This window comes from Schizophyllum commune (assembly GCF_000143185.2).
Source record: "Schizophyllum commune H4-8 unplaced genomic scaffold SCHCOscaffold_5, whole genome shotgun sequence".
In the NCBI taxonomy this organism is placed as follows: domain Eukaryota; kingdom Fungi; phylum Basidiomycota; class Agaricomycetes; order Agaricales; family Schizophyllaceae; genus Schizophyllum; species Schizophyllum commune.
In genome coordinates this window covers 408,462-434,834 of record NW_026089542.1, presented here as the reverse complement: position 1 = coordinate 434,834, position 26,373 = coordinate 408,462, and the positions used below count along the sequence as shown (strand labels likewise).

The following is a 26,373-nucleotide window of genomic DNA, read 5'->3' as shown; positions in this document are numbered from 1 at the left end:
TGACCATCATCGCCGGTCGGTGACATGCCTCCAGATTCTCGATGCTATCCATATCAGCTACGGTACTCTCAAGCATGCCGACCAGCTCCGCGAAGAGCATATTCGAGACGCGAAGATGGTATAGCCCACGCGCCGCCCTCGAGCTTGGACCATGCGCAGTTACGCTATGGCCATGAAGAAGCGCCACAGGCTTCTAGTCCCGACGCCAGCCAATCTGATGAAGAATCTCGCATGTACCTCGACGGTATGACCATCGACGCTATGACCCTCGTTCAAGGCCGACGCTCGTATAAGAGGGCTTGGTCGAACCCCATAACTCCACGCACCACTTGATCCCTCTCCTGCTACGACCATAATCCCATCGAGCCCATCACCGTTATGTCGGCCCAGTGTTGTCTTGAGAAGCCCTTCTCTCAGATGAACCAGCACGACGCTGCTTTCCCCACAGCGGAATCGCGCAAAAGCCTGAACTACTCTCAGCCTGAGTCCCATTCGTGTGTTCCTTTATTATCACTCTGCACTCAGACTCTGATAATGCGCCGATTATTCAGCGCCATACCACCTTCTGGCGTCTCGAGGGCGCAGCTTCTCAATCATCTCAAGTGGTACTCCGACCTTGCCGTCTTTCAATCTTCAACGCCCCCGTATCCAGCAATTCCACTCACCGCTGCATCCACTCTGCCTCAACTGGCGGTCCTGTACCATCTGACAGAGCGCGAGCTCTTTGTCAACCTCTCCATCCCTCCAACCTCCCCACCCTGCGCCTGCGTCGACGGCAACGGCGAGACATGTGGCGCGCACTTCAATGCCCACGAATATGGTCGCATGGATCAGCTGCGCGCACATATCGCATCAAGCCACCACTTATGCACATGGAGAGACTGTGACTACGTCGTACCACACTCGGAGCACGACACGGCGAAGCAAGCTATGCGTACCCATCTCTACACAGCCCATTTCCTGGCCTTCCCGACGTGCCCCTTCTGCCAATGCAATCTGAACCAACCGCCGATGATACTGCCGCAGAGCTCTCAAGATGATGAACTCATTATACATCTGGCTTCTGGATGGTGCATTGGTTTGGCCAGGCTCGCGATCTCCAAAGGGCTGCCCGTTCCTCTTCCTCGCTGAATCCTGATACCAACCTGCGCGATACCCCGTGCCTTTTTAATTGTAGAGGTTAGCCTAGCTTGCGTATTTTGTAAAGTGTAGTCACATAGTCTGGATAAATTGAAGTCAAATCAGTCGACGACGCGGTCGAGGAACAATTTCGTCCCAAAATGGCAGTCGGCAAGTTGAAGTTCAGAATTCCCACGATTCGGCATGCTTTCGGCCAATGCCCGGCTTGATCCAAACTTCCATGTTCGCGCTGCATACCTGCTATTCTCTGGGCGCGCCGACTTTTCGACTGTGAAGTGGAAGTCCGCTGAGACGAAGCTCTGGCTACTCATACCTATGCCGTCAAGCGACAGTACCGCGGCGCGAAGATTGCCAAATTTCATAGCGACGGATAGTCTCTGCTCTTTCCAGAGCGCTCAGCGTGCCGAGTGCAGCCTTCGCTGCCCGATAATACCTTCGTCTATTCGAAGCTGCCTATCCATTGCATTTCATAGGCAGAGAGTCGCTCGTTTGTCATTCATTTCAGCACGATGGGCCGTGATATCGCCCCGAAATGGTCAGTCGTTGCCCCGCTCTTCTTGGTGGTTAATTTACGGCACTGTGCGTGTTTCATGTTCGGAAAGTTCATTTCTTGGGTGACCGACCGACACTATTGACCAAATGCGGACAGAAGCCACCATGTTCGATGGCCAACGGCCACCCGTTGCGCGCTCCGCGTTTGTTCAGCGGCCTTTGTGACGGCGACTCCCGTCACCCAGTACATAGCAACCGAACATAGCCCGACCGTCATATAAGTGAGGTTTGACTTGTGCTCGTTGCTCACCCCAACCTTCGGATCCCTCCCGTTCGACCACAGTCGCCATGTCCGCGCCACCCATCACAGCTAGCGTCGACGTCGAGATACTCGGCGGCCGCACCTTCCCCAAGGGAGACCTCAGGATGCTGCCACCGTTCGCCGAGTTCGTCCAGTCTACGCTCCGCATGCCGTTGTCCTCGCTGCCCCCATTGAGCGAAGCTCAGCAGCCGAGACCTCCACTGTGCGCCCCGCTTCTACCTCACCATCAGCCTCGCTGACCAGCTGCTTCAGTACGCCACCGACACCTCCAATCCGCCCTCTGCGCGAGATAATATACCCTGACTGTGCCCACCGCGGACCTATCAAGCTCACCGAGGCCGCCGATCTCGCGCAATTCAAGTCCCCGAAGACATCTCCCTCGCGCACCATGTCGCTCAAAGGCGCTGACGTCCAGGAGATCCTGCACCTCTATCGTCTGAAGGCACAAGACATCGCCGGTGCTCCATTCGCGGTCCGCAAACACGTTCAGTGCCACGCCATCACCCCTACTGGGATTTGCAACCGAGTGCATACCGTATACGAGTTCAGGGCCATGCACATGTCGGCAGGACAAGCAACTTGCCCATGGCAGGGCTGCGGGCATAGGCTTCCCGTCGAATTGCTGAGATCGTGCTACGCAGAGTACATCATCTTCTCCCACATCGCCACTGCTCACTATGGAGGAACCCCGACCTGCAAATTCTGCTTGTTTCCTCTGTACGCTCCTCCCGGAACACTGCATGGTGTCGCGCTGGCCAATCACCTCTCCCTTGGACGGTGCTTGGGTCTCGCGCGATTTGCCTTGATGAAAGGATTGCCGGTTCCTCTTCCTGAGGAAAAGGATGCTGGCAGGGAGCCAACGTCCCATCTAGAGCGAACGTAGCTTGGTCTACTATCCGGGCGAATGAGCCCCACAAGGCGTCATTCGACCTGTTGACTGGCTTCTACAGGTCGGCGCAATATTTGCCCTTACTGGTCGACTCTCCCTCGCGCGAACCCACTGAAATTTCCAAGGGTGCTTCACAGATAATCGACGGCCGCCCTTGGGATATCCACTTGGCTGACAAGCCCTGATTCTCAGAATATTTGCTACGGGTTCTGTTTCTGACTTCTAGTGTATTTCACGCCAATATGACCTGTGGCCGCCGTTTGCTTTGAATCGCTCTCCGTTGCAACCCGTGCTCATCGCCGCATATGAAGACTCGAAGACTGCTGCCATCTACTACTCCCTGAATTCCATACGGTCTCGGTCAAGCGGATGGGTGCACGACCGTTGTGAAAATTTTGGGCGTTACGACCCGAACGTGCTCGACACTCTGCGATCCATTGGATGCACGGCGATTCACCACCACTAATTTTGGGTTGCTCTTCCCACTCAACATTCACGTCCAACGACAAGAAGATATGAAGAGAATGATGTATATTTTCCGACCAGTGAACAAATTAGTGATACACAAGAATGGAGACGCGGTACAACGCAAGCGGCGGCGACGAGAGAGTGCCCCCAGCGGGTAAGGGGATCTACAGGTACTATGCGATGAGAAATGAGCGCTGGTCATCGTGAGTGCTACGTACCGATGGAATCGCGCTAAGCGGGGACGCCGGAGGCTGAAGGCGACACCGAGGAGAGGAGAGGAGTCTTGAGGCTCCGGCGAGAGGCGGCGAGAAGGCTGTTGTCAGCGAGTGTACAAAGGCGGGAAGCGCAGAACGTACCAATCGATGAAGACGATGAGCATGCGACGACGGCAGCACCGTCGCGCTCAGGTCTCCCGCGAACAAAACGTAGCAGGGCTGTCATTCCGACGCGCCACTCAGCCACTAGTCCTCGCGCCCTCCCATATCTTGAAGGCATGGCGCGCGTCGGGGGTCGGCGGCAGGCGAGTGTGGGCTCGACGACACTGACATGGGGAGGGAGGTGAAGTCCCATCCATCCACCAGCACCGACGCGCTGCCACCCCACCTTGCCGCGCACGTACCCAACACCGTCGCAGTCATCGGCCTGTTGCAGGCGACGACGTTGACGGGGACCTTGATCGCTTTGATTCCACGAAGAAGGGAAAGACAAGAGCGGGCGGCCAGTATATATCCTTCTCGACGCGTGACAGTGACTTCAACAGTCACAGTCAGACACGCGCGTCGCCGCGTTTGTTGATGGCAGTGGCACGTGAGTGGGTAACATCACGGTCACGGTTTGGGGAAGTATATATGCCGGGCGTCCTCTCTTGTCTTTCCCTTCTTCGTGGAATCAAAGCGATCAAGGTCTCCGTCAACGTCGTCGCCTGCAACAGCTCGACGACCGCGACGGTGTTGGGTACGTCCGCGGTAAGGTGGGGTGGCTGCTCGTCGGTGCTGGTGGATGGATGGGACTTCACCTCCCTCCCCATGTCAGTGTCGTCGAGCCCACACTCGCGTGCCGCCGGCCCCCGACGCGCGCCATGCCTTCAAGACCTGGGCGGGCGCGAGGACTAGTGGCTGAGTGGCGCGCCAGAATGGCAGCCCTGCTACGTTTTGTTCGCAGGAGACCTGAGCGCGACGGTGCTGCCGTTGTCTCTGCTCATTGTCTTCATCCATTGGTACGTTATGTGTATCTCGCCTTTGTACACTCGCTGACCACCATCTCGACTCTGCTCACCGGAGCCTCAAAACCCGCCTCCTCTCCTCGGTGTCGTCTTCAGCTATCGGCGTCCCCGCTTAGCGTGATTCCCTCGGTACATCGATCTCTGCATCTCGCTCACGGACGACTGATCTCCTGTATACATCAGCACCCTCGCATGGCCGCCTCTGCACCTCACCGTTGTATATGGACTTCCCATCACCTCTGTACTCATTGCCTCCAATACATTGTACCGTGCCCTTTCGTTGTGATCACCGCCTAATGTATCGAGGAACTTTTGCCGTTATTCATCTAGTTTGAGATTCCCTCAGATGCGTGCGTCAATATTCAGGTTAGACTCCGTCGTACGACGCCGCCCCAGGGATTGCTCTGAGTGGGAACTTCTGTCTTGAACTCGAATACGAGGGCAGTCTCATCGTTTTGGGGACGGGAAGTTGCCGTCGCACGGCGGCTACGCTGCTGTAAGGTCAGAGCCGCACGGGCTCCTGGCTTAATCGACCTCTATTGCGAGATATAAAGAATATGATGGGCTATAGCGTACACTGTATCTATAAGATAGACAAGGGAGACCGGGCGAATAGTCGAGACGAGGTGGACAAGGCAGGGGTCACTAGAAAGGGAGATAGAGACATGAGATCAAGACGAAGGCAGCTCGTCCGCATTCGACGGACCGGCCGTCGAGCGCTCCTCGGAAATTCTTTGTCGGATGGTAACTGGCGCGCTATACGAGTAGTGTTCGTCGAAGCCATCCTCCGACTCAACACTGTCCCAGTCTGCCGGGGTTTGGACTGGATCAGGTACAACATTGTGGATGAAGGGTGACCTCGTGCGGAACCGCGGCGGAAGAGGGTCCATGGTAGGCATCGTCGAGTAGTGTGGCGCGGGAGAGGGGGAGTCAATGACCTCTGCGGCGATCGCTGGGAGAGGAGGCGGCGTGGTGCGAGGCAGGGGAGGTGGATTCGTGCTAGGCAGAGGAGGCGGGGTCGTGTTCGGCGGCGGAGGCGTGCGAGGTGGCGTGGACCTGCGAGGAGGCGTGGACCTGCGAGGAGGCGTGGACCTGCGAGGAGGCGCAGTCTTGCGAGGAGGCGCAGTCTTGCGAGAAGGTGCGGTCTTGCGCGGAGGTAGGACCTTGCGAGGGGGTACGCGCGACGGACCTGCTTCAGCGGTCGAAACTCGACGGCGCTTATTCGTATTCGTCTATAGGCAGGCATGAGAAACATCCTGTAGCGGCCGACCTGAATTGTACTCACCTGCTTCGTAGGCTGACGGAGGTCGAGTTCCTCTACCTCCACCTCCGGCGTCTCCTCCCGCTTCCTCTTCCCCTTCTGCCCAAGCGACGTCCCAGGCGGTGGCGCCCCACCAGGGAAAACCTCGAACCTCACCCCCTTATCATTCACCTCCAAGGGCGTTTCAACCTCCCTCGGCGGCGGATACGCCATCTCCCCCGCCTCAATCGCCTTGCGCGCCTTACAAGTACCGAAGTGCCGTAGTATGTTCGTGTTGCTGAACCGCCTCGTCTTCGACCGATAGTCCCCCTTGATGCGCTCGCGGCAGGCGGCGCACCGCGCGGCGAAGGCGCAAAAGGCGGCGACGAAGGGGTGTGCGGACCACATCCGGAAACGCGCTTGTTCGAGGCGGTATTTGGCGCTCTTGCCGGGGAGGAGGGGAGGGGCGTTCTTTAGGATGCGCGGTGTCCCTTTGCCCTTGCGGGAGCGGGTGGAAGGCTTTGATGTGCTGGTTGCCTTCGGAGGCGGGAGCGGAGGGCTGGGTTGGGTGGTGGATGCGGTAGACGTGCTAGGCATTGATATGATGCGGTAGGACTGCCTGGATGAAGTCTCAGTAAAGGCAAGGGAGTCACCAACCAGCACGAGGGCATACCTGGTCGACGTCGCAGACGTGGACTTTGACTTCGATTTCGGGGGCATGATGTCCGCGGATACGATGGGTTTGTGAGTACGAATGTCGAGAGGGAAAGCGGGGGCTGGCGGTGAAGGGTGTTGTATACCGTTATGGAGATGGAATACGCGACTTTATAGTCCCAGAGAGTGCGCATGGACCCAGTCGTACTAATCACAAGCTCGGCGCCTACGCTTGTTTGGGACAATAGCAAGCTTCGGCGCAGCCTCCTGCGGCCCGGTGCTCCCACGACGCATTGCCACTACATTGTTCTCGCACGCGGTCCGTCCCATGGATGTCATGGCGTACATCGACCTGTGTAGGCGTATCCTCACCCAGCTGTCTCTGCGTCAGTAGCGGGGAAGTGACAAAACCACGCACCATTTATCTGTATCCTGCGGTCAAAGGTATGCCTCGAGTCAGGTATACTTCCTGCTCGAAGGGCGATGGCGCTTAGATCGTGAGCCATGGGGTCCGGGCGACGACGATACAGGGCGCACGCATCGGCCGGCCGGAAGGGTCGGTCGCTCCTTCTTATGGCTTTCCATATGTAGCTCAATAGGCGCGCGCGATGGAGACAATTGCCGTTGCTACCCTAGAAAAGGAAATCCGCCGCCTTGTTCTCGTTAGCGCTGCGGCCTCGTGATAGCGCCTTGTTCCTCAATTGTCTTCTCCGGGCGACTGACGACGCGCGGTCGAGGCGCAGAGAGTCACATTCAGATCTTAGCACCACAGGGTTAATGCTAGGGGAAACGACGTAGCAAGGATCCCACGAGTCAAGCGATGGACGACAAGGACGAAGGTGACGGTCAAGAAATGAGCCGGATCCGGCAATTGCCGATCCAAAGAGTTCACGGGAATTGCCGCCTTCATTCAGCGCCTGTTCCTTGCGCTACTTAGAAGAACGGTGCCTCCCTCGGTGACAAAGCTACACCTCCATGTATCTGTTATGTACTGCATGAGCTGTCATCGACAGGATAGAATTTTAGGGAGGAGGAGGATGACATGACTTGGAAGCCCGCCATAATCAGACTGGAAATGACGCTGAAAGCGTGCTATGTGGGAGCTACACAAGGAGTGTAGGGTCAAAAAATCCCAGTAAGAAGGCAGGACGAGTTTGACTATTGGCTTAGAGTAGTACTGCACAGTGGTGGGCGATGAGCGGCTGCAAATGACAGGCGAAGAGCGAGGGGCAAGCTCATCGGAGGGCGATCTTTACTCCCCAACTGTCCGCATGTCAGACATTCGCGACAAGCGGGGCGGAGTGGGCTGCTGTACCGCGCCACCCATGCTTGTCGGCCAAGCGACCGTCGAATGCCAGGGCAAGCCTCGGTTTCCTAATCTGGATCAATAGCCATTTGATGGCCGGCGGACCGGTCTCGGCCGGCGTCAGCTGTTTTCCCACGCGGTTTACTTGGACCTGCCCTCATCGTCTCGTCCACTCTTGATGCTCAGCTCGCCGTCTCCAGCTGGAAGCCACATATCCAACAACTTATGGCTGTTCAATCACTCTCAACCGGAATCGGGATTTGCCGCACTAGCAGAAACACCGTTTGATCCAGCCGCAGCTTCACTACTTCGCGATGAACTTTTCGACGCGCCGTGCTCACACAGCTCCTAGGAAATGTACTCAGCGCAGAGAGCTATATCTCCCGCTAGAAACCCCTTGCCGTCATTGACGTCGTACTCGCGAAGCATCACGCGCCTTGTTTTCTGCTATTCATTCTATACTCCGCCTCCCGACACTCGACCTCACCGTATGACGACGCGCACCTCCTGATCATTGGCAATGAGGTCGTCAAACGCCGCAGGATTCTTGAAACCCTGGGGATATGAACGGTCTCCGGCAGACGGGCGTCGGGATGCTTCGAGCTTAGCTTTTATGTTTGTCCGTCGTCGTGAATGAAGCGATGGAGTTCGTAGATGCGTACCGCGTCAGTTCTTGCTGTGAACATTGCCATAGATCTGTCAGCCTCCGTCTCCGGCGACGCCGCAACGTTGCCGTCGTCAACATACCATGTTAGGGGATCAAGGGATTTCGGACGCGCGTAAGTGCATCTCGTATGCGCGCCGTCCATGTTGTATTGACGTCTACACAGACAGCCACGCTCAATAATTCTTTCCGACGCTTGAGCCGTCACCCAGCCTGCTTCGTGAGGCGCGTTTCGAACGACGCTCTAGTGAATGGACTTGATATGACGGCTCCCTTGGCGCGTTGACCCCGAAGACGACAGAATTCAATTCAACGACGGTCTTTACGGCGCTTCGTTTGTCCATTTTCCTTGGCACTTGACTATAGCATGTCAACCCCTGGACGTATTCGACAAAAGATACGAGGTGCGTTCATGAATGTGACCCCTGCATACTATTTTGTCTGCAGCTATGCCCGTGCTAGCGCTGTTCCTGCATACAGGAAGTTCTTGACGAGGAGTCTGTTGTTCCCGCCCCTCCTCTCGCGCTTGGGGTATATAAAGCCGTGCGCCTACGTCCCCACTTCACTGCCATCCAACGCCTCGTCCACCGCTCGCCAATCATCCCGCTCTTCGTCGATTACGGGAAACTCGGAGCCATACAATCCACAGTCCATATAATCCCCACTCTCCCGCCTTGTTTTCTCGAGGTCCTTCGGCCTTGATCTCTGATTCCGCATACCGCCTCACGACCCTCTCCCTCATTTACACCCACAATGTAAGGCGAGAAGTGTGATCTCGTTTGGTACTGTAGCTCATCCGCACTCTAGGGCCCAACATGGCGCGTTTTGGAGGATTACACCCCGGGCCCGGCCGCCCCAGGATTTTCTGAGCATGCCTAATACTATCGGCGACCTTGCTGCGTATGCAATAAAGGACCCGACCGTCGCCATCGTGGACTTCTCCCTGAACATCTCCCTCGCGCAACTGCTCGAATTCTACGACTACCCTTTTCCCAAGCCGAGCCTCGTCTTTATAGTGACGATTGGTCGTACTAAACCTCGGCTTTGCAGCGGCAATTATGGCGCCTGTCGCATGATCACAGGACAACACTACATGCCCAGCTTTGGCAGAAGCAGGGAATTCGACTACCACGAGCATGCCGCCTCGGAGAAGGAGGAAAAAAGGCGCCAATGCCTCTGGCAGGGCTGCAGTTTTGTTGTCCCTCACAGCATTGAGGGCGATGAGATGATCGCGCGGTCGCTCAGAGGACATATGGCCCTGGCGCACTACAAGCATACCCTTGTCTGCCCAGTGTGCCGCATTGAACTGGAGAGCACACAGGGGCAGGAATTCCTCGCGTACGACGTGGTCAAGGAGCATCTCCTGACCGGACTATGCGTAGGTCTTGCGAGAAGTGCCATCAGCACGGGAAGGCCTGTCACTCGGCCGCTTCTACCTGCAAATTTCCTGGACACAACAATGTAGATAAGCGCGCATCACCATGCGATATGTTTCTTGTAGTGTAGTCGTAGAATAATACTACCATGTTTTATACGCTTCAGATTAGGACAATAATCTCACATGAGATAACATATACGGTGGCAAGCCACAGGCTGCTCGCTTAGACCAAGCGAGCAACACTGATCACACTCACCTCTCCTGGCGTCTCCCCTTAGACACGTATGATTATCGTACTATTCAGAACTTGTACAGCGGCTCCGCGATCAGCGTTGCCCAAGGACCTAAGCACTGATGGGAAAGCTGGCACTGACGATGGACTCTCCGACGTTGAGAGCATTGCGTCGCTCTTCATGGCGACGGCGAGCTCGTTCCCGAAGACGGAGTTTTGCTGTGTCAGAGAATTGTAAGAGGTTGGCGCGGCTGAAGGCCATTGAGTGCCTAGGGAGTGGTCATTGGGCTCAAGGATATAAGCCTTTGGCTACACTTCATGAGGTGAGAACATATTTTACGCCTGCGGAAAGGCAGAGGCCAGCAGCGAAGACTCAAGTCCCTGGACCACCGAAGTTCAACTTGTGACGCGCCCGCGGCGCGTCACGCGGCCGCTGACGGCAATTGCCGTCATTTTCCCATACGCTTCCCGTGAAAACCACTTTTTGTACTTGTTTGGTCGGGGAAGCAGCCCCAATCTCGTGGGTTAGTCAGTGTTGCTCGCTCCGCCTTTCCCTCCCTCGCAAGCTCGGGGGGTCCCTTAGGCGTCGCTCGCAATCATTGTCGAAGTCGAACATTGCGCTGCGTGACCTGCCCGTGATGAGCACGTGAAGAGCTCCCACGCCTCCTTCCTTCATTTCCCTGGGACTGATTTCGTTGTCCTCTACCGCCGAAAAAATATACGTCGAGAGCATGGCCACTTACGTCCCTGAATATTGGCGCCAAAGCCGACGGACCGCGTTGACTGGCGTATCACACGGGCTACGCACACGTATTATGACCGCAAACCCGAAGAGGGGCTATCCAAAATCGAACCCTACACAAATGACCCGAAAACGACCTATACAGACTACAAGAGGATAACGATTCTATAGCGTAACCAGCGAGATAGCAAGAAGCTGAACCCGGCACCTTAGCGACCAGACTTGCCGCAGTCAACCACGAACCGGTGCATCTGCGCCTTCCTCTGCACAACCTCAGCCACCCAACGCTGCACCGCGCCAGCTATCGCAGCTCTCGTGAGCGCCGAGAAACACAGAAGATAGCGCGACTCACGATGCATTCGAACCCACTCGCCCTCGATGCCGTTCAACCGCGGGAGGACGACGTTCAGGTTGTTGAGGAAGGTGTCGGAGACGAGGCCGTTGAAGAGGATGGAGCACGTCCAGCCGCCTTCGTCCATGCGCACCGCGTAGGGCCAGAGACACGCGCGATCGTCCGTCCCGAAGAGCGCCTGGAGAACCAAATGAGCCAGCCCCTCGACGTACAGGCGGACGAGCAAGACACACACCATTGGATCCGAACCGAGATATCCCTTCGCCCAGAACTGAACCGCGCAGCCGTCGACCACCGGGCAGTCAGCGTCCGGCACGTAGCCAACGCCGCTGATCCCGTGCGAGCGCACCTTGAGATCCTCCTTCGAGAACATTGGCATCGGAATCTTGACGCCCGCTTTCGGAAGGAGGGGGCCTGGCGGCGCGAGAAGGAGGTGACGATAGGCGGAGAGGCCGCGCTGCGCGAGGGTTCCCGCATCGATGCTGCGATGGACAATGTTCAAGAGTTTGCCCGAGCACTGCCCACGGCGTATACTGAAGAGCGGAATGAGCATACTACGCATCATTGAGCCCGAGCTCGACGCACTCTCTGTCGAGTTGGAGTGACAGGCGCCCGATTGTGTGGACACCAGCAACCATGTTGCCTTCGAAGATGGAATAAAGGCAGTCGTGGCGGATGCGCATGATAACAGAGCCCTGCAAGAGGGGCGGGCACCAGGCATCAGCAACCTGATACGACAAGACGTGCATTGAGCTCACATCAAGCTCGCCGTTGACAGCGCCGAACCGAAGGATCATTGCCTGCAAGTTGTGCGGGAAGTTGAGCCAGAGAAATTGCTCGATCGCAGTCTCGATCTCGGTGGTTGGCCTGGTGGGGAACCCAGATACCGTCTGTACGGAATTGAGCCACCAGCGTGGAATTCAATAGACCACAAGCACATACCGCGACGATCAAGCAGAACTCAGGCGAGACCGGCGGCTCGTATACGTTCCCCGTTTCTTGAAGTATCTTCGACGGATTGTCTGACGGCCGTCGATCGGTAAGTTGGCGGCATAAGAGCAACCGGGGTACGCACCAATCTGCCCCATCGTGTCGTCGTATGTGATATACTGCGTCTCTGTCCCCAAGAGTCGCTGAGCATCCTCTACAACGGTCTTGACACGCAAATCGGGCATGAGCCCGGCGTAGAGGCCGAGGGAGCGCCCCTCGACATAGCGAAGCAGCATGTGTCGCATAGCTGGAAGTCAGTTAACCGTCGCGAACTATACGTCAATGACGAGGTACTGACCTGGGTTGACGATGATCCGATTGGACCAGTCAAAGGGAATGCGTGCATTCGGAAGATACCTAAAGAGAATAGTCAGTGAGCGAAGACGACGGCGTAGACGCTCGACGCCACGCACAGCGGGAAGTAGAACGCTCTCAGCGCCAGAATCGCAGGCCGGATGAGCTCATAGACGAAGTTCCGCATCGCTTGCTCGTGCCCCGCTAACGCCTGGCATCCAAACCAGAAGAGTACATGGAGATGGTCATTCTTGTTGGGCCAACGAACGAGCTGTGGATTAAGGCGATGCGGGATGTGGTGCAGGAACTCTTGACTGAGGATGACGGAGACGATGCGCTGAGTAAAGGGTAAGCCTCAATACATTCCGCGACGAGAGATCCGCGACGTACCCAGAGCTGAGGAGGAGCTATATCCTCCCAGAAGCTGGTGATGGCGAGAACAGTCATGGCGTGAAGCGCATCCATGCCAAGCGCCATCCTACCCGGGCGATGGGCCTCCGGTGTGCTGGCGAACTCCTGCGCGAGTTCGGGGCAGCCGTCGGGAAGCGTCGTCTTATATAGTGCGGACAACGCAGCTCGCGTTGCTACATGTTTGACAGAATTGAGTATATAGACCGAGTGACCAGACAACGACGTGACGTACCGTCAGGTTGAGGTACATGTTCTGACCCTGCGCCGGAATTGAAACCACCGCGCAGGCTGACGCTGGTAGTCGCTTCCCTGGGGCATAGGTCAGCTCGAATAGACGAGAGTACTATGTCGCCGGGGCGTACCAAACTCTGACCGCTTCGCAGGCGGCGACCATCGGGAGGTGGTAGATGTCCTTGACCAACGTCTGCGAGCGCACCAGCCCGAATGCATTGCAGTGCACGCCGATGTACGCCTCGAACATGCGGGTGATTTCCTGGGCGAGCTGACGACTCCCGCGAGGCACGCGGCCGTTATATGCGCCCTGCTTCACCATGATGGCCTGGTGTACAACGGGATCCAAGAGCGCGTGCTTGACGGTCTATCGAAAGACGTGAGCGACAGGTCAGAGGTTTGAAGCTCGAATACGGACCATCATAAACTCGACCGTCGCGTCCGGAACGGTCTTGCAGAGGTGCATCTGGACCCCGAGCTCCAACAGCCGCACGCCCACGACTCCTATCGCGCCATGGCGGTCGAAGTTGGTCGTGACAAGGTTGAAGAGAAGAGCTTCTTCGGGCATCGAAGACACTGAACACGGGGACGACCCACTGTGTGGACAGGATAGTGTTGAGGGACGACGTGAGAGCAGTTGTCTGCGGGTTCGGCTTCGAGATGATTCCGGGCATCGCGGAAATGTGGTGAAGGAGGTTTCGCGAAAGGCGAGGAAGGTTGGGGGCAGGTTTCGCGGAGGGCGAGCGCGTGGGTAGCTGCGTGGGTAGCTAGGGGGAGGTGGAAAGCACAGGAGCGCGGCCTGCGAGCGCGTCACCGGCGGTGTTTGCTTCTGGACGTCAAAAGTCGAATGAGATGACTGGCGGTACGCGTCGGCAATACAGCGACCGCGAAATCATGCGCTGCGCATAGGGGTTGAGTTCCAACGGCAATTCGACGCGCGTTTTGAGAAACGATGGTAGCGAGTAAGATGCCGTCTCTGTGGCGTGGACTCTTGTTTGCCAGTGAAGGGCTCAGATGTGACGGAATACGACAGGCAAATGAAGGTCTGTATTGTGTATGACTACTGCAGGCTGCAAGACGGTTAACTGAAGGGGCAGGTGAGCAAATGATAGGCGTGACAGTGTGAACGCAGTACATACCTACGCGACCATACGTTGATCCCTCGTGGACAAACCTACTGGTAAATAATGCAACGTCAGCGTTGACGCACGTCGGACGCGGTACTGGGACGCACCTCTTGGAAGCCGCAGCTGCCAAGTCGGACGGGTCGACGGATTCTGCGGGTTATAGGACGATCGCGCGCTATATGGCACGACCGAGATGCGCGCAGACCCACGGAGTAGACCAAGAGTTATCGCAGCTCGGAAGACCGTCAGACCGTCGCCAGCCTCGCAGTCAATTGAAATGGATCTCAATTGGCAAGGAAGACTAGCAGTTGCAACTTGCGAGTGCTCCGCTTGGAGCGGGTGATGCTAGTCGACCTTGCGTGTTGCCGTGTGCTCGGTGAACGAGCTAGCTATACGAAATGTGTGTCTATCCTGAAGCCGAGAGTCCAGATATCGATGTGGCTGTGATCAAGATGAAGCAAGGCAACGAGGTCAGGCGCCATGAGGGAAGGAACAGAGGAACGCCTGATCGAGTGATCGGCAAGCTCTGTCCTCTTCCCCCATGTCCTCGCGCGCTATCACCTTCTCAAGCGCCAGCACGTCTTAATCCTCCGCCCCCCCAGCATGACCAGACCATATCCTGTCCTCTCACGCCTCAAGAACCTGACCGCGACGCATTCTCAGCCGGCTATTGCGCGGTTGAAGACCCTGAGACTGTCATCCCAATCTGAAGCCTTGTTTTCATACACATCGCCTCAAGACCGGGCTGTAGGCCTCTCTGCCCCTACAGAAAGCAGCGCGCGCCATTATGAGAGCCCGGCTTCTTCTTCCTGCGGACCAGGTTTGTGCTCAATGTGGTTCTGCGACCATCATGCTAACCGTCGGCAGTACCCACTGTTGTCGGTCTTCCTGCGCTGCGACTCCCCCGTAGGGAAATTCAGTTCCCTCTACACTGCCTAGTGCGCATGAATGCTCAGATCTCTGCCCTTATGCTGCGCCCCCGTCAACCAATCGCTTTCCGCCCGTTCTCCAGACGACGAAGTCAAAGTCATCGGCCGACTCCGACTGTCAGGCATCTCGAACACCTACTGTGAGATCGTGACCAGCAAGAGCCCGCCATCGCGTCAGAACATGGCTTGCCGACGCGTCATCGCAGAGCAATTGTCCATCGTAGTAGGGGTCTTGGCTACCTGCAAGCTGCGCGCGGTGCAGACCCTCAGGTTCAGCTTCAAGTCCAGGGCCTTCGCCACATACTCCGCGCTGTCGCTACACACACACTTTTCCTTGCGTGCAGACCGTACGTCGTCGCGCGCGACAACCATATCGACGCTAAATGCATCGCATAGCACGCCTAGATTGAGCCGCTTAGTAGGTCGGTGTCCCGCGCTTTTGAAGCCCGCCAATGTCGCCGACCTCGCACAGTTCAAGCCCCCGCGCACCTACCCCCAAGTGTATCGTATCTCTCGAAGGCGCCGACATCTTCAAGATCCTCCACCTCTACGGTCTCTAGCAAGGAATCCTCATCGGACCATGCTTCGCCTTCCTCACCCGGCGGACGTCGTATCCATAGAATCGCGGTCAAGAGCATGCTAAGGTACACAATCATCGCGAGAGCGTCCCAATCGATGATGCTGAGCGTCATGACGCGAGGGTGCTCAATGCTCCGCGATGCATCTAATACGACAGCTACGCACCACCGCTAATTTCGGATGTTGTTCTCACTCGAATGCTCCAACGACGAGAATATATGAAGAGAATCATGTGTATTCTCTGACCAGTAAATAGACCAATAATACATGAAAATGGAAACGCAATACAACGCAAGCGGTGACGGCGAGAGAGTCGCCATAGCAAGTAAGGGGTTCTACAGGCCCTACGCGGTTAGTAATGAGCGCTGAGCTTCATGAGTGCCACATACCGAAGGAGCCACGCTAGGCGAGGACGGTGGTTGTAGGCGACGTCGAGGAGAGGAGGGCGAGTCTTGAAGCTCCGGCGAGAGGCGGCGGGAAGGTTGTTGTCAGCGAATGAGCAAAGGCGAGTAGCGTAGAACGTACCAATCGATGCAGACGATGAGCAGAGACGACGGCAGCACCGTCGCGCTCAGGTCTCCCGCGAACAAATCGTAGCAGGGCCGCCATTCCGACGCGCCACTCAGCCACTAGTCCTCGCGCCCGCCCAGATCTTGAAGGCATGGCGCGCGTCGGGGGCCGGCGGCAGGCGAGTGTGGGCTCGACGACACTGACATGGGGAGGGAGGTGAAGTCCCATCCATCCACCAGCACCGACGAGCTGCCACCCCACCTTGCCGCGGACGTACCCAACACCGTCGCGGTCGTCGGGCTGTTGCAGGCGACGACGTTGACGGGAACCTTGATCGCTTTGATTCCACGAAGAAGGGAAAGACAAGAGAGGGCGGCCAGTATATATCCTTCTCGCCGCGTGACGTGACTTCAACAGTCACAGACGCGTGCGTCGCGTGTCGCGTTTGTTGATGGCACGTAACATCACGGTCACGGTTTGGGAAGTATATATGCCGGCCGCCCTCTCTTGCCTTCCCCTTCTTCGTGGAATCAAAACGATCAAGGTCCCCGTCAACGTCGTCGCCTGCAACAGCTCGACGACCGCGACGGTGTTGGGTACGTCCGCGGCGAGGTGGGGTGGCAGCTCGTCGGTGCTGGTGGATGGATGGGACTTCACCTCCCTCCCCATGTCAGTGTCCTCGAGCCCACACTCGCCTGCCGCCGGCCCCCGACGCGCGCCATGCCTTCAAGACCTGGGCGGGCGCGAGGACTAGTGGCTGAGTGGCGCGCCGGAATGGCAGCCCTGCTACGATTTGTTCGCGGGAGACCTGAGCGCGACGGTGCTGCCGTCGTCTCTGCTCATCGTCTGCATCGATTGGTACGTTCTACGCTACTCGCCTTTGCTCAGTCGCTGACAAAGACCTCCTCGCCGACTTCTTTCGGAGCCTCAAGACCTGTCTCCTCGCCTCGACGTCGCCCTCGAGGCACGACCACGGTCCTCGCCTAGCGTGGCTCCTTCGGTATGTCGTACTTCTGACTCTCTCCCTCGCTTTGACTGACTGCGCGATCTGTAGATATCTCCGCCGCTGACCGAAGCCTCAACGCTCGTCTCGTCCTCAGCCTCAGCGTCGTCTTCGATCATCGCTCCTGCCCAGCGCAATCTCTTCGGTATGCCATTTTACGCGCCTCGCTCGCCGGTCACTGATCTCGCGCACAGACGAAGACCTTTTCGCTGCTGCGTTCACGCGGCGCCGCTGTATACAGACTTCTCGCCACGTACTGAATATGTCGTAGTTACCGCGTATAATATCCTCGTACCCTTCTCTATCGCCGAAGGTCAGCGTGAATGATATTTTACGTGCATGGTTCTCAACGTCCCGTGCGTTCGCATCGCACACGACTTCACATTTGAATGATGCTTAAGGACGACGTTGCGGGTAAAGGGAGACCTTGATGTAATCGAAGTAAGTAAGTAAGAGAGGGCCAGTCTTGCGCCTCGTAGAATAGCACGCTGCTGAGGAAGTTCAGAATAGAACGGAAGCGAAGTAGTGGGCGTGCCGTCTTGCGACTTGAAGTACTGAGGGAGCGGCCTGGGTCGGGGGGACGGCCTTGCGAGGAGGCACATTCTTCTGCACAGAGTCAATATTCAGGCTTCGCTGCCCTCGTACAGGGTCATCCATAGTCTGAGAGAAAGATGTTGGCACATACAGATCAGTGTGGTGGCCACTGTGGGCGCTGATCAAAATCTCCCGATTAGGCTACCATTCCACGTGCGCCGGATGGTCGCCGGCTAACACCGAGGGCAGCTTTCGACACATCCATCGACCGACATGTGCCCTTCATTGCATACAGGTCTTGCAGTTCGTTCTATGCTCGAAATGACCCTCAGAAGGATTGAGGAATTATACACTCGCACACTGGGCTGAGGTCCGAGCGCGGAGCTCACCAGCAACCCGCGTCGAAGGTCGAACGACAGCTGTCAAGCCGGCGGAGGTTAAGTGGCATGGGCTGTCCGCGTTCTGTGGCTCTCGATGCCCGCAGCTTCTCCTCCTCCTCCTCCGCGTCACCTCACGCCTTTCAACTACTATCACCCTACCGCGCCAACATGCCTTGTCAATCCTCCCTCCCCAAGGCGGAGAGCGCTGTTATCGACCTCCTCCTCTCGCACATCAACGCGAATTGTCCCCAACTGGGCGCCGAGATACTGCGCATACCCGAAGAGGCCCTGGTCAAGGCCATTGTCACCGACATCCAGAACGCCTCTGACTGCTTGGGTCTTATCGTGCTGCGCGCTGCATTGAGCACTTTTGTGGGTATCAAGTATCCCAACGAGTCGTTGTCGTGGTATGCGGTGCGTTGTGCTCTCCTCTCGCTCGTGCGGTATTCTCATCGCCGCACTTCAGACCGTCGTGAACGCGCTCAGTAGTCGGCTCGTCCGCCAACTAGTCATCGTCAAGCAGGGCATCTTTCGTGGAGCACTGCCCAAAGAGAACAAGACCGTGGCGAATACTTTCAGCACCTTCGTGTGCGCTTACTGGCGCCACTATGGGACGATGGAGACGATAGAGATGATTGCCCGCGTATACAAGGACAGCCTGGAGGCTGCAGGGCTGGCCATCCTCGCACTGTGCGCCCTTCTTACTTGGCGCAGTCTCGTCCGGTTGACCTGACCCCTTCCAGCGAGTTCGGCCCCGGAACGCTCCCAAGCACCTTCAACATTGGCCGCAATCCTTCGAAGACTCGTAACCGCCTTTCCCTTACGCTCTCCGTGCGTGGTCGCTTACACATGTCCAGCTACCGCTGGAACCGTGGCCGCTATACGAGCTCTCTATGCGTTGAGGCTATCTCCGTCGCAAGAAGCGAGCTTCGACTTGCGCCCCGACGCAGTCGCTCCGCCGATCGATCTGTACGCACTACGAGTGTATCAAGGCATGCACTATCTTGGCATGTTCGTCACGCAAGTTCTCCTCGAGGCATGGCCAGATGCTCCCTCGAAGATGGTAGAGGTGTGTCGTCTTGCTTTGGCGTCAATCTTGTCTTCACTCACCCCAATGGCTATCAGATTCTGAGTAAAGATATTCTCAACCAGAATGTACTGCACCACATCCCCCATCTCCTGCATCACGTCCCCCGTCTGCATGCCGATGATCACTTGCTTGTATATCAATGGGCAAGCCGCTACGTGGATGGGTCTGCATTTGATGGCGGCCCTATCCGAGAACTCGCTCGTGTCATGTTTCTGCCTATGTTCGAGGCCGCGCGGGCCGCCTGTTTCCCATTGTTCGTATTCCTGTAACTTCCGTCAAGCGCTTAACTGACATCGTCCTTACCAATCTCAGTTATCTTGCGAATGCTGCGATCCCTCGAGACAATGCACCGAAGATCGTCATGACCGCGGGTACGTTTGAGATATCGCCTCGCCTCATCCGTGACGGACTTCCGACAAATGCCCAGCTTACCAGCAGATCGAGCTCTACTGGATCGAGTCCAAGGTTCTGCGCCTCTACCAGCCCCTGGTTCCTGACGTGGCCATAGTGGACAACCTGCAAGATCTCGTAACCGCCTACGAAATGGACGGAACGGTCACATATGACGACGCCGAAAAGCCTGGTACGGTTCCGCTTTCGATTTAGGTGCGCCCGGCTTACCCGCTTCAGATGACTTGTTGAAGGAAGTTCAGCTTGCTCGCGAAGCGGCGCCTCGTCCACGACCAAGCTACGTTCATGTGATTGCGGTGCGTTCGCCATGTCGAGTCTTCAGTGCCCAACGACTCGAACTATCTTGTAGCACGGCTATAACACGACAGACCCTGTCCTCCTGACACGATTGGCGGAGCGCTGTGCTGCAAAGTTCCCCACAGGCTCGAGGTTTCTGCGCTTGTCGGCAGGTCCAGACGGCAAGCCCAATGTAAGTCGCATTGGCTACACGATCGCGGTTTCGCTTCGCTCATGCTTTGATTCGATATAGGGCGGCGCTATCTTCCAGATTCATGACAGTACTGAGTTTGACTACTTCCGGGAGAGAGATTCGGCGGGTCCTTTTAGATTGGATGACTTGGATATCATGCTCCGTAAAGAGTGAGCCCTTCGTATACCCGTCTGGAACCCGCAACTGACCGTCATGCAGGAGACCTGTAATCTTCGACGCTATGAAGGGATACTCGGCACGAATGCGTAGCCTGGTCACTAGGTCTGTCAGCGACGATACCCTTCGAGCCCGCGGTATCTTGGGCTATAAATGCTACCTCGTCTTGGATCATGACCCACTTCTGCCGCGCTCTGGCTACCCATACTCTACACTGGTCTTCGGTCACCCGATCCCTATCTTGACGCAGCCAAATACGGACCACGGTTACGCGGCAGACAGCAGGATCCCGATCGTGCCCTGCTGCGGCGTGCAGTTCTGTGCGAATGACAGACGCAAGACGATCTCTCGGAGAATAGAGGTACATCGAGTTCTTTGCGCTGCACAAACGCGTCGCTGATCGATTGTTCGTGTCTACAGTTCGTCTTCAAAGGAAGCGACAAGTGGGACGTGCTGAAGTACGACGCAATGATGGACGGCGAGTCGCGCGTCCTCATCATCTGCAACCGGACACTCCCCCAGTCGTTCGTCGACAACCTGAACGCCACTCGTCCGAGGCTGCAGAATGTGGAAGGCATTTGGTCGTTCATCCCCGGTACGTGACTGTCGTGGCGCATCCTGACGCGAAGCTTGGGCGTGATACTCACGAAGTTGCAGCGGGGGAGTTGCAACTTCACGTCATTCGCATCACCAGGCAGAAGGCGGGAAAGGTCATCTTCTCGCCCAACTCCAACGCCCCGCGACGGGGAGTCAAGCGCCCCAGAGCGTAGATGAGCACAGGCGGGCCCAATTCTCCGCTCTACTCTTGTGTTTCTATCTGGACCGAAGGATTTTGATCACAATACCGTTTATATAATGCGCGGCGCAGGCCGCCGAATCGTGTACTGTACAAGGCTTGTTGTAACTATCAGCGCCGGATACCTTTTCCTCGAATGATACCACTTTGCGACACCCCCATCACACTGTAGCCATTGACCTGATGAGTCGAACTTGGTAACAGATTATCGTCGGACTCGTCCACGGGCTTGTCCTTTCCATTGTCGCGGACTGGTCCTTTGCGCGGTGGCTTGCCTGAGCATAACCGCGACCAGCTTATCCCCGTCGCGGGCGCGCTCTATCTTGTGATGGCCTGCGCGGCACTTGCTGACGCGTGACTACAGCGGCGGAGGGCCGCTTCTGAGCCTTCGAAGAGTAGACCACTGTTGCAAGGCTCCAGCCGCAACACGCGCAGCCAGACGACGCCAATTCTGAAGATCTGGTCCCCCGCGCGCTGCACATTTCCCGGCCTGCGTTGAGTGTCAGCGTCATCGACAAGGTCAGCAAAACCGGGCGACTTACGGTCTACCCCTCCAACGCACCGAGGTACTCGCCCGACTTTGCGCTCTTGATCGACACCGACCCGTCTTCTCCTCACTTTCATCCAAAGGGAAGATCTCATGCGCGGGGAACCACACATCCTGCCCGCGCGCCTCCTCCTACTGCTTGTGCAACTGTTGCCTGTTGTGTTCGAGGCTCACGTAGTCCAGCTCGGCGGTAATTTCGAGTGTGTTCTTGTGGCCGTTGACTTGAGCGAATGCAGGCGTTGAAGTTCATAAACTCCGGCGGCGCGGTCATTACCGACGCGGACGGAGAGGCGACCTGTCTGCTCATACGGCGAGGAGAAGAGGAGCGCCGGAGTGAGGCAGCGAGTGGCAATGACGAGCATGGTTGTATGGAGAGATGCGGGATGAGCTTTGAGGTGGCTGTGACGAGAGGGGCGCGCCCGGCGGGTGATACGCGGGAGCCGCCGCGCACGGCTGAAACGAGGAAGGCAGTATCGGGTGCGCGAGGGAGGGCAGGCGCGTCACTCGAGGTATCGCTAGCGGTATATGCGTTCACTGCCTTCGCCGCACTCTTTGCTGCTGCGCGGGCGATGTTGTCGTACGCCTTGCCTCGAGAAGGCGATAAGCGAGCGGCGGAGGCGTAGACATCCAAGGCCAGCGACATGCACGCCCGTGACTGCGGGGAGTGGTCGCGGAGTTGCAGTACGTGGAGCCCGGGCGACGTTCTGGGATAGCAATGAGCTTCTTACGACGAAAGGAGGAAGACACTTGGACGCACCTTTTACGCGCTGACAAGCGCCCATGTCGCGAAGAGATCAATCTCCTGCACTGCAGCGCCCAGCACCGCCGAGGCAGCCATCGACAGCTGACGGAAAGGGCTCAGCCGCCATCCGGTGACGATGGTGGATGCATTGGGCAGTTAGGGTTTCCCCGCGAACGCTACGAGAGCCGAACCGATGACAGAGTAGGGCCGCTCAACGTCCTCTGCCTTGACAATGACCTCGGAACCCTTGGGAACGTCGTGCACGTCGATGTTCGGCAAAGCCTCGTCAGTTTGACGCCTTGTGTCGTCGTTGCAGCCCTGCGCGCCACTGTGAATCGGCGCGAGGCTGCTTGAGCGTGAGACCCGCAACGCTCCTCAGAGAGCGCAAGGCCAATCTTCCTGGAGGCGGCGTAGTACGCGATGCTGAGCGTCAAGAAGCAGGTTTCGAATGCGCCATGCGCATAGAAGCGGATTGCGAGGCCGCCGGTGTGATAGATGATGGCCTCCAGGTACAAATGAGAAATAAGGAGGTGGAGGATATCGAAAGAGCCACGCTCGACACTGGCCTTCGAGTGCGACGAGGGTAGGGGGCCCATCAGCTCGAGGCCAGCGAGAGATGCGCGCCAGTTGGGCGCACAGAGGTGTCAGTTCGGAAGACGACCTTGCAAATCACATTAGCGAGTGCAGCAACGGCATGGACGTCGAACGGAGGCGACATAACCGACGTCGAGGGCCTCGCTTTCATCGTTGCCGAAGCTGTACTCAAGGAGGGCGAAAAGCGTCGAGTCGATGCCGCCCGTGTGCTCCTTGATTGACTCGTCCGTGATCTTCGACTACTCCACAATAACCGGGCCTTGGATATACCGACACACTACGGGTCCTGGGCGAAAACGGTATCGACGTCTTCAGCAGTCTATAGAGGTCCTGTAGATTGATGAACGATGAGAAAACGACGTGAACTCACAAACGCACCTTGACGAAACAGAGCTCGAGCTGTCATCCAGGGCCGGAATGGTCTTGCGCGTCAGACGGCGGCAGATGACGAGCAAGGTGGCCGTGTACTCGCCAAAGAGGAGCTACTCTTTCGCGCAAGGGCAGGCAGCGAGGAATCCCTCGACGAAAGGCATCAGGTCGTTAAAGCGGTTGTAGGTACGGAGCGGCGATGGCGTGCTGCTGGTGTCCTTGACGCTCAGTCAGGCTACGCAAGGAACTGTCGACCGAGCACGATGGATAGGCCACGTGTGAGAAGCAGCATGTGCCGAGCGACCTCCTCGAAAGGCATAACGAGAAAATCCGCCGTGAAGCTTTTATCTCTCTTCAGGTATAGCAGGACTGGTTGAAGTACATGTTGAGCTCGTTAACAATCTCCTCCTTGAGCTCGTTCAGCCAATTCTCGTGCCACGGCCTGAAGACTACATCGTCGAACCGCTCCTACCACTGGACGGCGTAGGTGGCGACTGATGTAAGGCTGGCCGAGCTCTCAGTGGATGGTGAAGAGGCCGCTAGCGGGCTTGACGTACGTGCCCTCCCATCTTGGCGTCGACGCCGGCGGCGGGAACAATAGGGATCTTGCCATGTGCACCTCTTTGCAGGGAATCGTCGAAGGGCACAAGCTGAGGACCGAGCAGATCCTTGCTGCAATTACCAGGGAGGTAAGGCTAGGCGAACTCGCTACCGAAGTCAAAGCCGTCGACGAGGCTGCCGCGAGGGCGGATGAAGCGGAAAGTTGCCAGGAATCCAGGCGCTGTTGCCCGACCGATGGGTGGAAGGTCTCGTATAAGTTAGGACCGCCTGCGCTACCGCCTTTCCCATGCTCACACGCAAGTCAAGAGTCCGCGGCGGTGATAGTGATGACTTGGCGGGTGTGTTGAATGAAGCCGGCCTCGAACGAGACGTGCTCAATGCTGAAGACCTGCGGCAAGCTGAGGATCTTCGCGGCCTTCTCGACGCTCGAAACATCGGCAGCAGCATGAAAGCCCTCGATCGGCGGACCCTCACGTCGCACCTCCGACCAGAGCGAGAGCTGGAAGATGAGCCGCGCGGGAAGGATGTAGAGTGCGCTGACGGTGACGCGCTCCCGAAGATCCGCAACCTTGGTGCGAAGCATGCCGAGGGTGAAGTAACCGCCACCAGCGAGCTCGACATGGAAGCCGGCGTAGCGGGCAGCGCTGGCGGTGACTATTTGGACGGTCGGCGGAATCAGTCCAGTGATGGCGATGGCCGGCTTGCGCAGTAGACGCGAGAATTGCGGGACAAGTCAAAAAAGTGCCATCGCTGCTTTATCCGTCAACCAATTAAATTTGTGAGTAGAAGAGCGACCCTAACCTCATTTTGACGAGATAAATTGACGACCATGGAAGAGCGGGATGGTTGAGCTTGCGCTGCGAAAGCAGCATCTTGCTCTAGTCGACCGCGCTCGACGCCTTCCCTGCGCAGGTTCCGGACGAGACAGTATAGCGACCGCGCGGGTCTGATGACGAACGTCTGCGGGCCGTCGTAGAGGCGGATGTGCAACTTCAAGGTCGTCGGTAGGTACATGTGCGTCTTCGCCAGGTGCGCGTCGCTCCTCGAGGAGGAGGTTGGTCACCCCGGCACGCCTTTGACCAAATCCGCGACGATGCATGGGCTCCCGGCGGCAGCTGCGCATGCAGCAGCGCACATTGCCAGGCGCGTTGACCGCGTACAGCTTGTAGCTGTCCGAAGAGACGGTGTCGACCGCGAGGACGATGCTCTGAGAGCGGCCGGTCGCACCCACAATGCGCGCGCGCAGCTCGTCCGGCGCGAGCGTGGCAGCGCGGCACACATCCGGATCTTGCACCAGCTGCGTGAGGCCGACGAGCGAGAGGCAGAGAGTGATCGAAGCGAAGTTCTGGGCGCCGGGATTGAGAAGTAGTGCAGGCGCTAGATGTTTACGTCTTGGCCGGAAGTGTACAAAGTCGAGGCGACCTCCTTGCGCGCGAGGGGGACGAGGACCTCGGTTACAGAAATAACGTCGCAGGGAGCCTTGGTGCACTTGTAGCTCGTCGAGGTATAGACCCCTCGTTGATGCCCTGGCCGCCGAAGGTTGCGTAGACGGAGGCGCTGCCCCACAGTGACAGCGTGCGACTGGAGTTGACTGTCAGTAATCCCCTCTCTTCCTGGCGAGCCCAGTCACGCACCTGGGAAGATATGCAGCCACCGTGAAACCGGTTCTCAGTGGAGAGCGTAGATAGTGATCACTTCGGGATATCGATGTCGGGTGCCGCGCGCGCCTTGAAAGCAGCGCATTTGTCCAAGCACCGTACGCCTTGATTGAGGACGGTCATGAGGTGGCCATGAAAGCGGTGAGGGAGGGAACACCCTTCTTCTAGGAAAATAACGCGAAGGTGAAGTACTTGACGACATGGAAGAGCACGAGTGGGGGTTGGGTTGGGTTGGGTTGGGTCGATTCATGGTCCGCGTATAGGTTTGCGGTCATGTACGCGAGGAAAGCTGGCAGCAAGCTCGACGTCGGTGTGCTGCTCAACTTGCGATGATGATCTAGGTGCCTGATCACTCAATGCGCTTCAAAGCGACGAAGTACGCCACGTACCTCTACAACTTCCGGCCGTTGTGGATGATATCAGGCGCGCTTAGAGCACGCGAAACATGCACATTCTCCGCTCTCGGTTCACTACTTGATGCTAGTGCCATTGAGGTCGTAGTCATGGCCAGTGAGAGGGACCCGGATGGTATAGCCGAGGGGGATGCTGGTCCACAGGCTGAAAGGTCGCGGCGAGGGTTCTTTTCGGGGATGATGACAAGGGTGATTGGTTTGCATGTCGTCCGAGATAGCGACGTGCATGAAGCGCGGGCACTGGTGTTTCGAGGACGGGGTAAGGGGACCATGCGCTCTCGATATACAAGTCTTCGAAACGAAGGAGATGGACGACGACGTCGACGAGAGAAAGTGCTGATCCAATGATCGGCTGCCCTTGCTTACATCCCTCATGCTCTTCAGCCTCGTCGGCGGCGAATCCAATCGTCTCCCCTAAACACACCGAGCTTGTCATGTGCAATGCATAACTTGAACT

The 26,373-nt window shown here is 57.2% G+C and overlaps 15 protein-coding genes across 15 annotated transcripts; 7 read left to right on the top strand and 8 right to left on the bottom strand.

Moving 5' to 3' along the window:
• Positions 1-361: 361 nt before the first annotated feature.
• On the top strand, positions 362-1,248 carry SCHCODRAFT_02687263 (uncharacterized protein). The gene is made up of 2 exons (XM_003037731.3): positions 362-494; positions 552-1,248. The coding sequence occupies exons 1-2, from the start codon at positions 379-381 to the stop codon at positions 1,129-1,131; spliced, it is 696 nt and encodes a 231-aa protein (XP_003037777.2). The 5' UTR covers positions 362-378; the 3' UTR covers positions 1,132-1,248.
• Positions 1,249-1,818: 570 nt separating this feature from the next.
• On the top strand, positions 1,819-3,028 carry SCHCODRAFT_02574303 (uncharacterized protein; the record flags this gene model as incomplete). Its single annotated transcript, XM_003037730.2, has 3 exons — positions 1,819-2,156; positions 2,207-2,833; positions 2,905-3,028. The coding sequence occupies exons 1-3, from the start codon at positions 1,981-1,983 to the stop codon at positions 3,026-3,028; spliced, it is 927 nt and encodes a 308-aa protein (XP_003037776.1). The 5' UTR covers positions 1,819-1,980.
• A 538-nt stretch (positions 3,029-3,566) lies between these two features.
• Positions 3,567-3,806, bottom strand: SCHCODRAFT_01065988 (uncharacterized protein; the record flags this gene model as incomplete). Its single annotated transcript, XM_050340963.1, has 1 exon — positions 3,567-3,806. A coding segment is annotated over one exon (240 nt), but the record flags the coding sequence as incomplete, so codon positions are not given.
• Positions 3,807-4,356: 550 nt separating this feature from the next.
• Positions 4,357-4,857, top strand: SCHCODRAFT_02620979 (uncharacterized protein). The gene is made up of 3 exons (XM_050345027.1): positions 4,357-4,531; positions 4,607-4,662; positions 4,712-4,857. The coding sequence occupies exons 1-3, from the start codon at positions 4,390-4,392 to the stop codon at positions 4,817-4,819; spliced, it is 306 nt and encodes a 101-aa protein (XP_050200338.1). The 5' UTR covers positions 4,357-4,389; the 3' UTR covers positions 4,820-4,857.
• Positions 4,858-5,204: 347 nt separating this feature from the next.
• Positions 5,205-6,493, bottom strand: SCHCODRAFT_01177313 (uncharacterized protein; the record flags this gene model as incomplete). Its single annotated transcript, XM_003036360.1, has 3 exons — positions 5,205-5,765; positions 5,819-6,392; positions 6,447-6,493. 3 exons carry the CDS (start codon positions 6,491-6,493, stop codon positions 5,205-5,207), a joined length of 1,182 nt encoding a protein of 393 aa, XP_003036406.1.
• A 2,775-nt stretch (positions 6,494-9,268) lies between these two features.
• Positions 9,269-9,869, top strand: SCHCODRAFT_02574292 (uncharacterized protein; the record flags this gene model as incomplete). The annotated part of the gene is made up of 1 exon (XM_003037729.2): positions 9,269-9,869. The coding sequence occupies one exon, from the start codon at positions 9,269-9,271 to the stop codon at positions 9,860-9,862; it is 594 nt and encodes a 197-aa protein (XP_003037775.1). The 3' UTR covers positions 9,863-9,869.
• Positions 9,870-10,958: 1,089 nt separating this feature from the next.
• On the bottom strand, positions 10,959-13,595 carry SCHCODRAFT_02699839 (uncharacterized protein; the record flags this gene model as incomplete). Its single annotated transcript, XM_003036359.1, has 13 exons — positions 10,959-11,050; positions 11,102-11,279; positions 11,337-11,634; positions 11,687-11,796; positions 11,860-11,991; positions 12,044-12,123; positions 12,177-12,338; positions 12,390-12,448; positions 12,505-12,722; positions 12,776-12,969; positions 13,029-13,105; positions 13,159-13,394; positions 13,446-13,595. 13 exons carry the CDS (start codon positions 13,593-13,595, stop codon positions 10,959-10,961), a joined length of 1,986 nt encoding a protein of 661 aa, XP_003036405.1.
• Positions 13,596-15,257: 1,662 nt separating this feature from the next.
• On the bottom strand, positions 15,258-15,775 carry SCHCODRAFT_02574288 (uncharacterized protein; the record flags this gene model as incomplete). The annotated part of the gene is made up of 2 exons (XM_003036358.2): positions 15,258-15,484; positions 15,577-15,775. 2 exons carry the CDS (start codon positions 15,773-15,775, stop codon positions 15,258-15,260), a joined length of 426 nt encoding a protein of 141 aa, XP_003036404.1.
• Positions 15,776-15,882: 107 nt separating this feature from the next.
• Positions 15,883-16,296, bottom strand: SCHCODRAFT_02620971 (uncharacterized protein). Its single transcript, XM_050345026.1, has 2 exons — positions 16,052-16,296; positions 15,883-15,997 (listed from the first exon to the last, which is right to left on the bottom strand). The coding sequence occupies exon 1, from the start codon at positions 16,269-16,271 to the stop codon at positions 16,065-16,067; it is 207 nt and encodes a 68-aa protein (XP_050200337.1). The 5' UTR covers positions 16,272-16,296; the 3' UTR covers positions 15,883-15,997; positions 16,052-16,064.
• A 366-nt stretch (positions 16,297-16,662) lies between these two features.
• On the top strand, positions 16,663-17,543 carry SCHCODRAFT_02574283 (uncharacterized protein; the record flags this gene model as incomplete). Its single annotated transcript, XM_003037728.3, has 5 exons — positions 16,663-16,841; positions 16,904-17,030; positions 17,098-17,172; positions 17,227-17,320; positions 17,370-17,543. The coding sequence occupies 5 exons, from the start codon at positions 16,663-16,665 to the stop codon at positions 17,444-17,446; spliced, it is 552 nt and encodes a 183-aa protein (XP_003037774.1). The 3' UTR covers positions 17,447-17,543.
• A 441-nt stretch (positions 17,544-17,984) lies between these two features.
• SCHCODRAFT_02620969 (uncharacterized protein) lies at positions 17,985-21,209 on the top strand. The gene is made up of 13 exons (XM_003037727.3): positions 17,985-18,503; positions 18,556-18,779; positions 18,833-18,894; positions 18,947-19,158; positions 19,215-19,432; positions 19,492-19,550; positions 19,607-19,762; positions 19,810-19,886; positions 19,940-20,059; positions 20,120-20,229; positions 20,279-20,597; positions 20,657-20,831; positions 20,894-21,209. Exons 1-13 carry the CDS (start codon positions 18,156-18,158, stop codon positions 21,004-21,006), a joined length of 2,193 nt encoding a protein of 730 aa, XP_003037773.2. The 5' UTR covers positions 17,985-18,155; the 3' UTR covers positions 21,007-21,209.
• Positions 21,210-21,299: 90 nt separating this feature from the next.
• Positions 21,300-21,641, bottom strand: SCHCODRAFT_02620967 (uncharacterized protein). Its single transcript, XM_050345025.1, has 2 exons — positions 21,575-21,641; positions 21,300-21,522 (listed from the first exon to the last, which is right to left on the bottom strand). The coding sequence occupies exon 2, from the start codon at positions 21,512-21,514 to the stop codon at positions 21,329-21,331; it is 186 nt and encodes a 61-aa protein (XP_050200336.1). The 5' UTR covers positions 21,515-21,522; positions 21,575-21,641; the 3' UTR covers positions 21,300-21,328.
• SCHCODRAFT_01219231 (uncharacterized protein) lies at positions 21,313-22,510 on the bottom strand. Its single transcript, XM_050341273.1, has 3 exons — positions 22,337-22,510; positions 21,575-22,283; positions 21,313-21,522 (listed from the first exon to the last, which is right to left on the bottom strand). The coding sequence occupies exon 2, from the start codon at positions 22,220-22,222 to the stop codon at positions 21,671-21,673; it is 552 nt and encodes a 183-aa protein (XP_050200335.1). The 5' UTR covers positions 22,223-22,283; positions 22,337-22,510; the 3' UTR covers positions 21,313-21,522; positions 21,575-21,670.
• Positions 22,511-24,146: 1,636 nt separating this feature from the next.
• SCHCODRAFT_01184510 (uncharacterized protein) lies at positions 24,147-24,934 on the bottom strand (the record flags this gene model as incomplete). Its single annotated transcript, XM_003036357.3, has 2 exons — positions 24,647-24,934; positions 24,147-24,545 (listed from the first exon to the last, which is right to left on the bottom strand). Exons 1-2 carry the CDS (start codon positions 24,857-24,859, stop codon positions 24,147-24,149), a joined length of 612 nt encoding a protein of 203 aa, XP_003036403.1. The 5' UTR covers positions 24,860-24,934.
• A 4-nt stretch (positions 24,935-24,938) lies between these two features.
• Positions 24,939-25,214, top strand: SCHCODRAFT_01165515 (uncharacterized protein; the record flags this gene model as incomplete). Its single annotated transcript, XM_003037726.2, has 1 exon — positions 24,939-25,214. One exon carries the CDS (start codon positions 24,939-24,941, stop codon positions 25,212-25,214), a length of 276 nt encoding a protein of 91 aa, XP_003037772.1.
• Between the last annotated feature and the right edge of the window lie 1,159 nt (positions 25,215-26,373).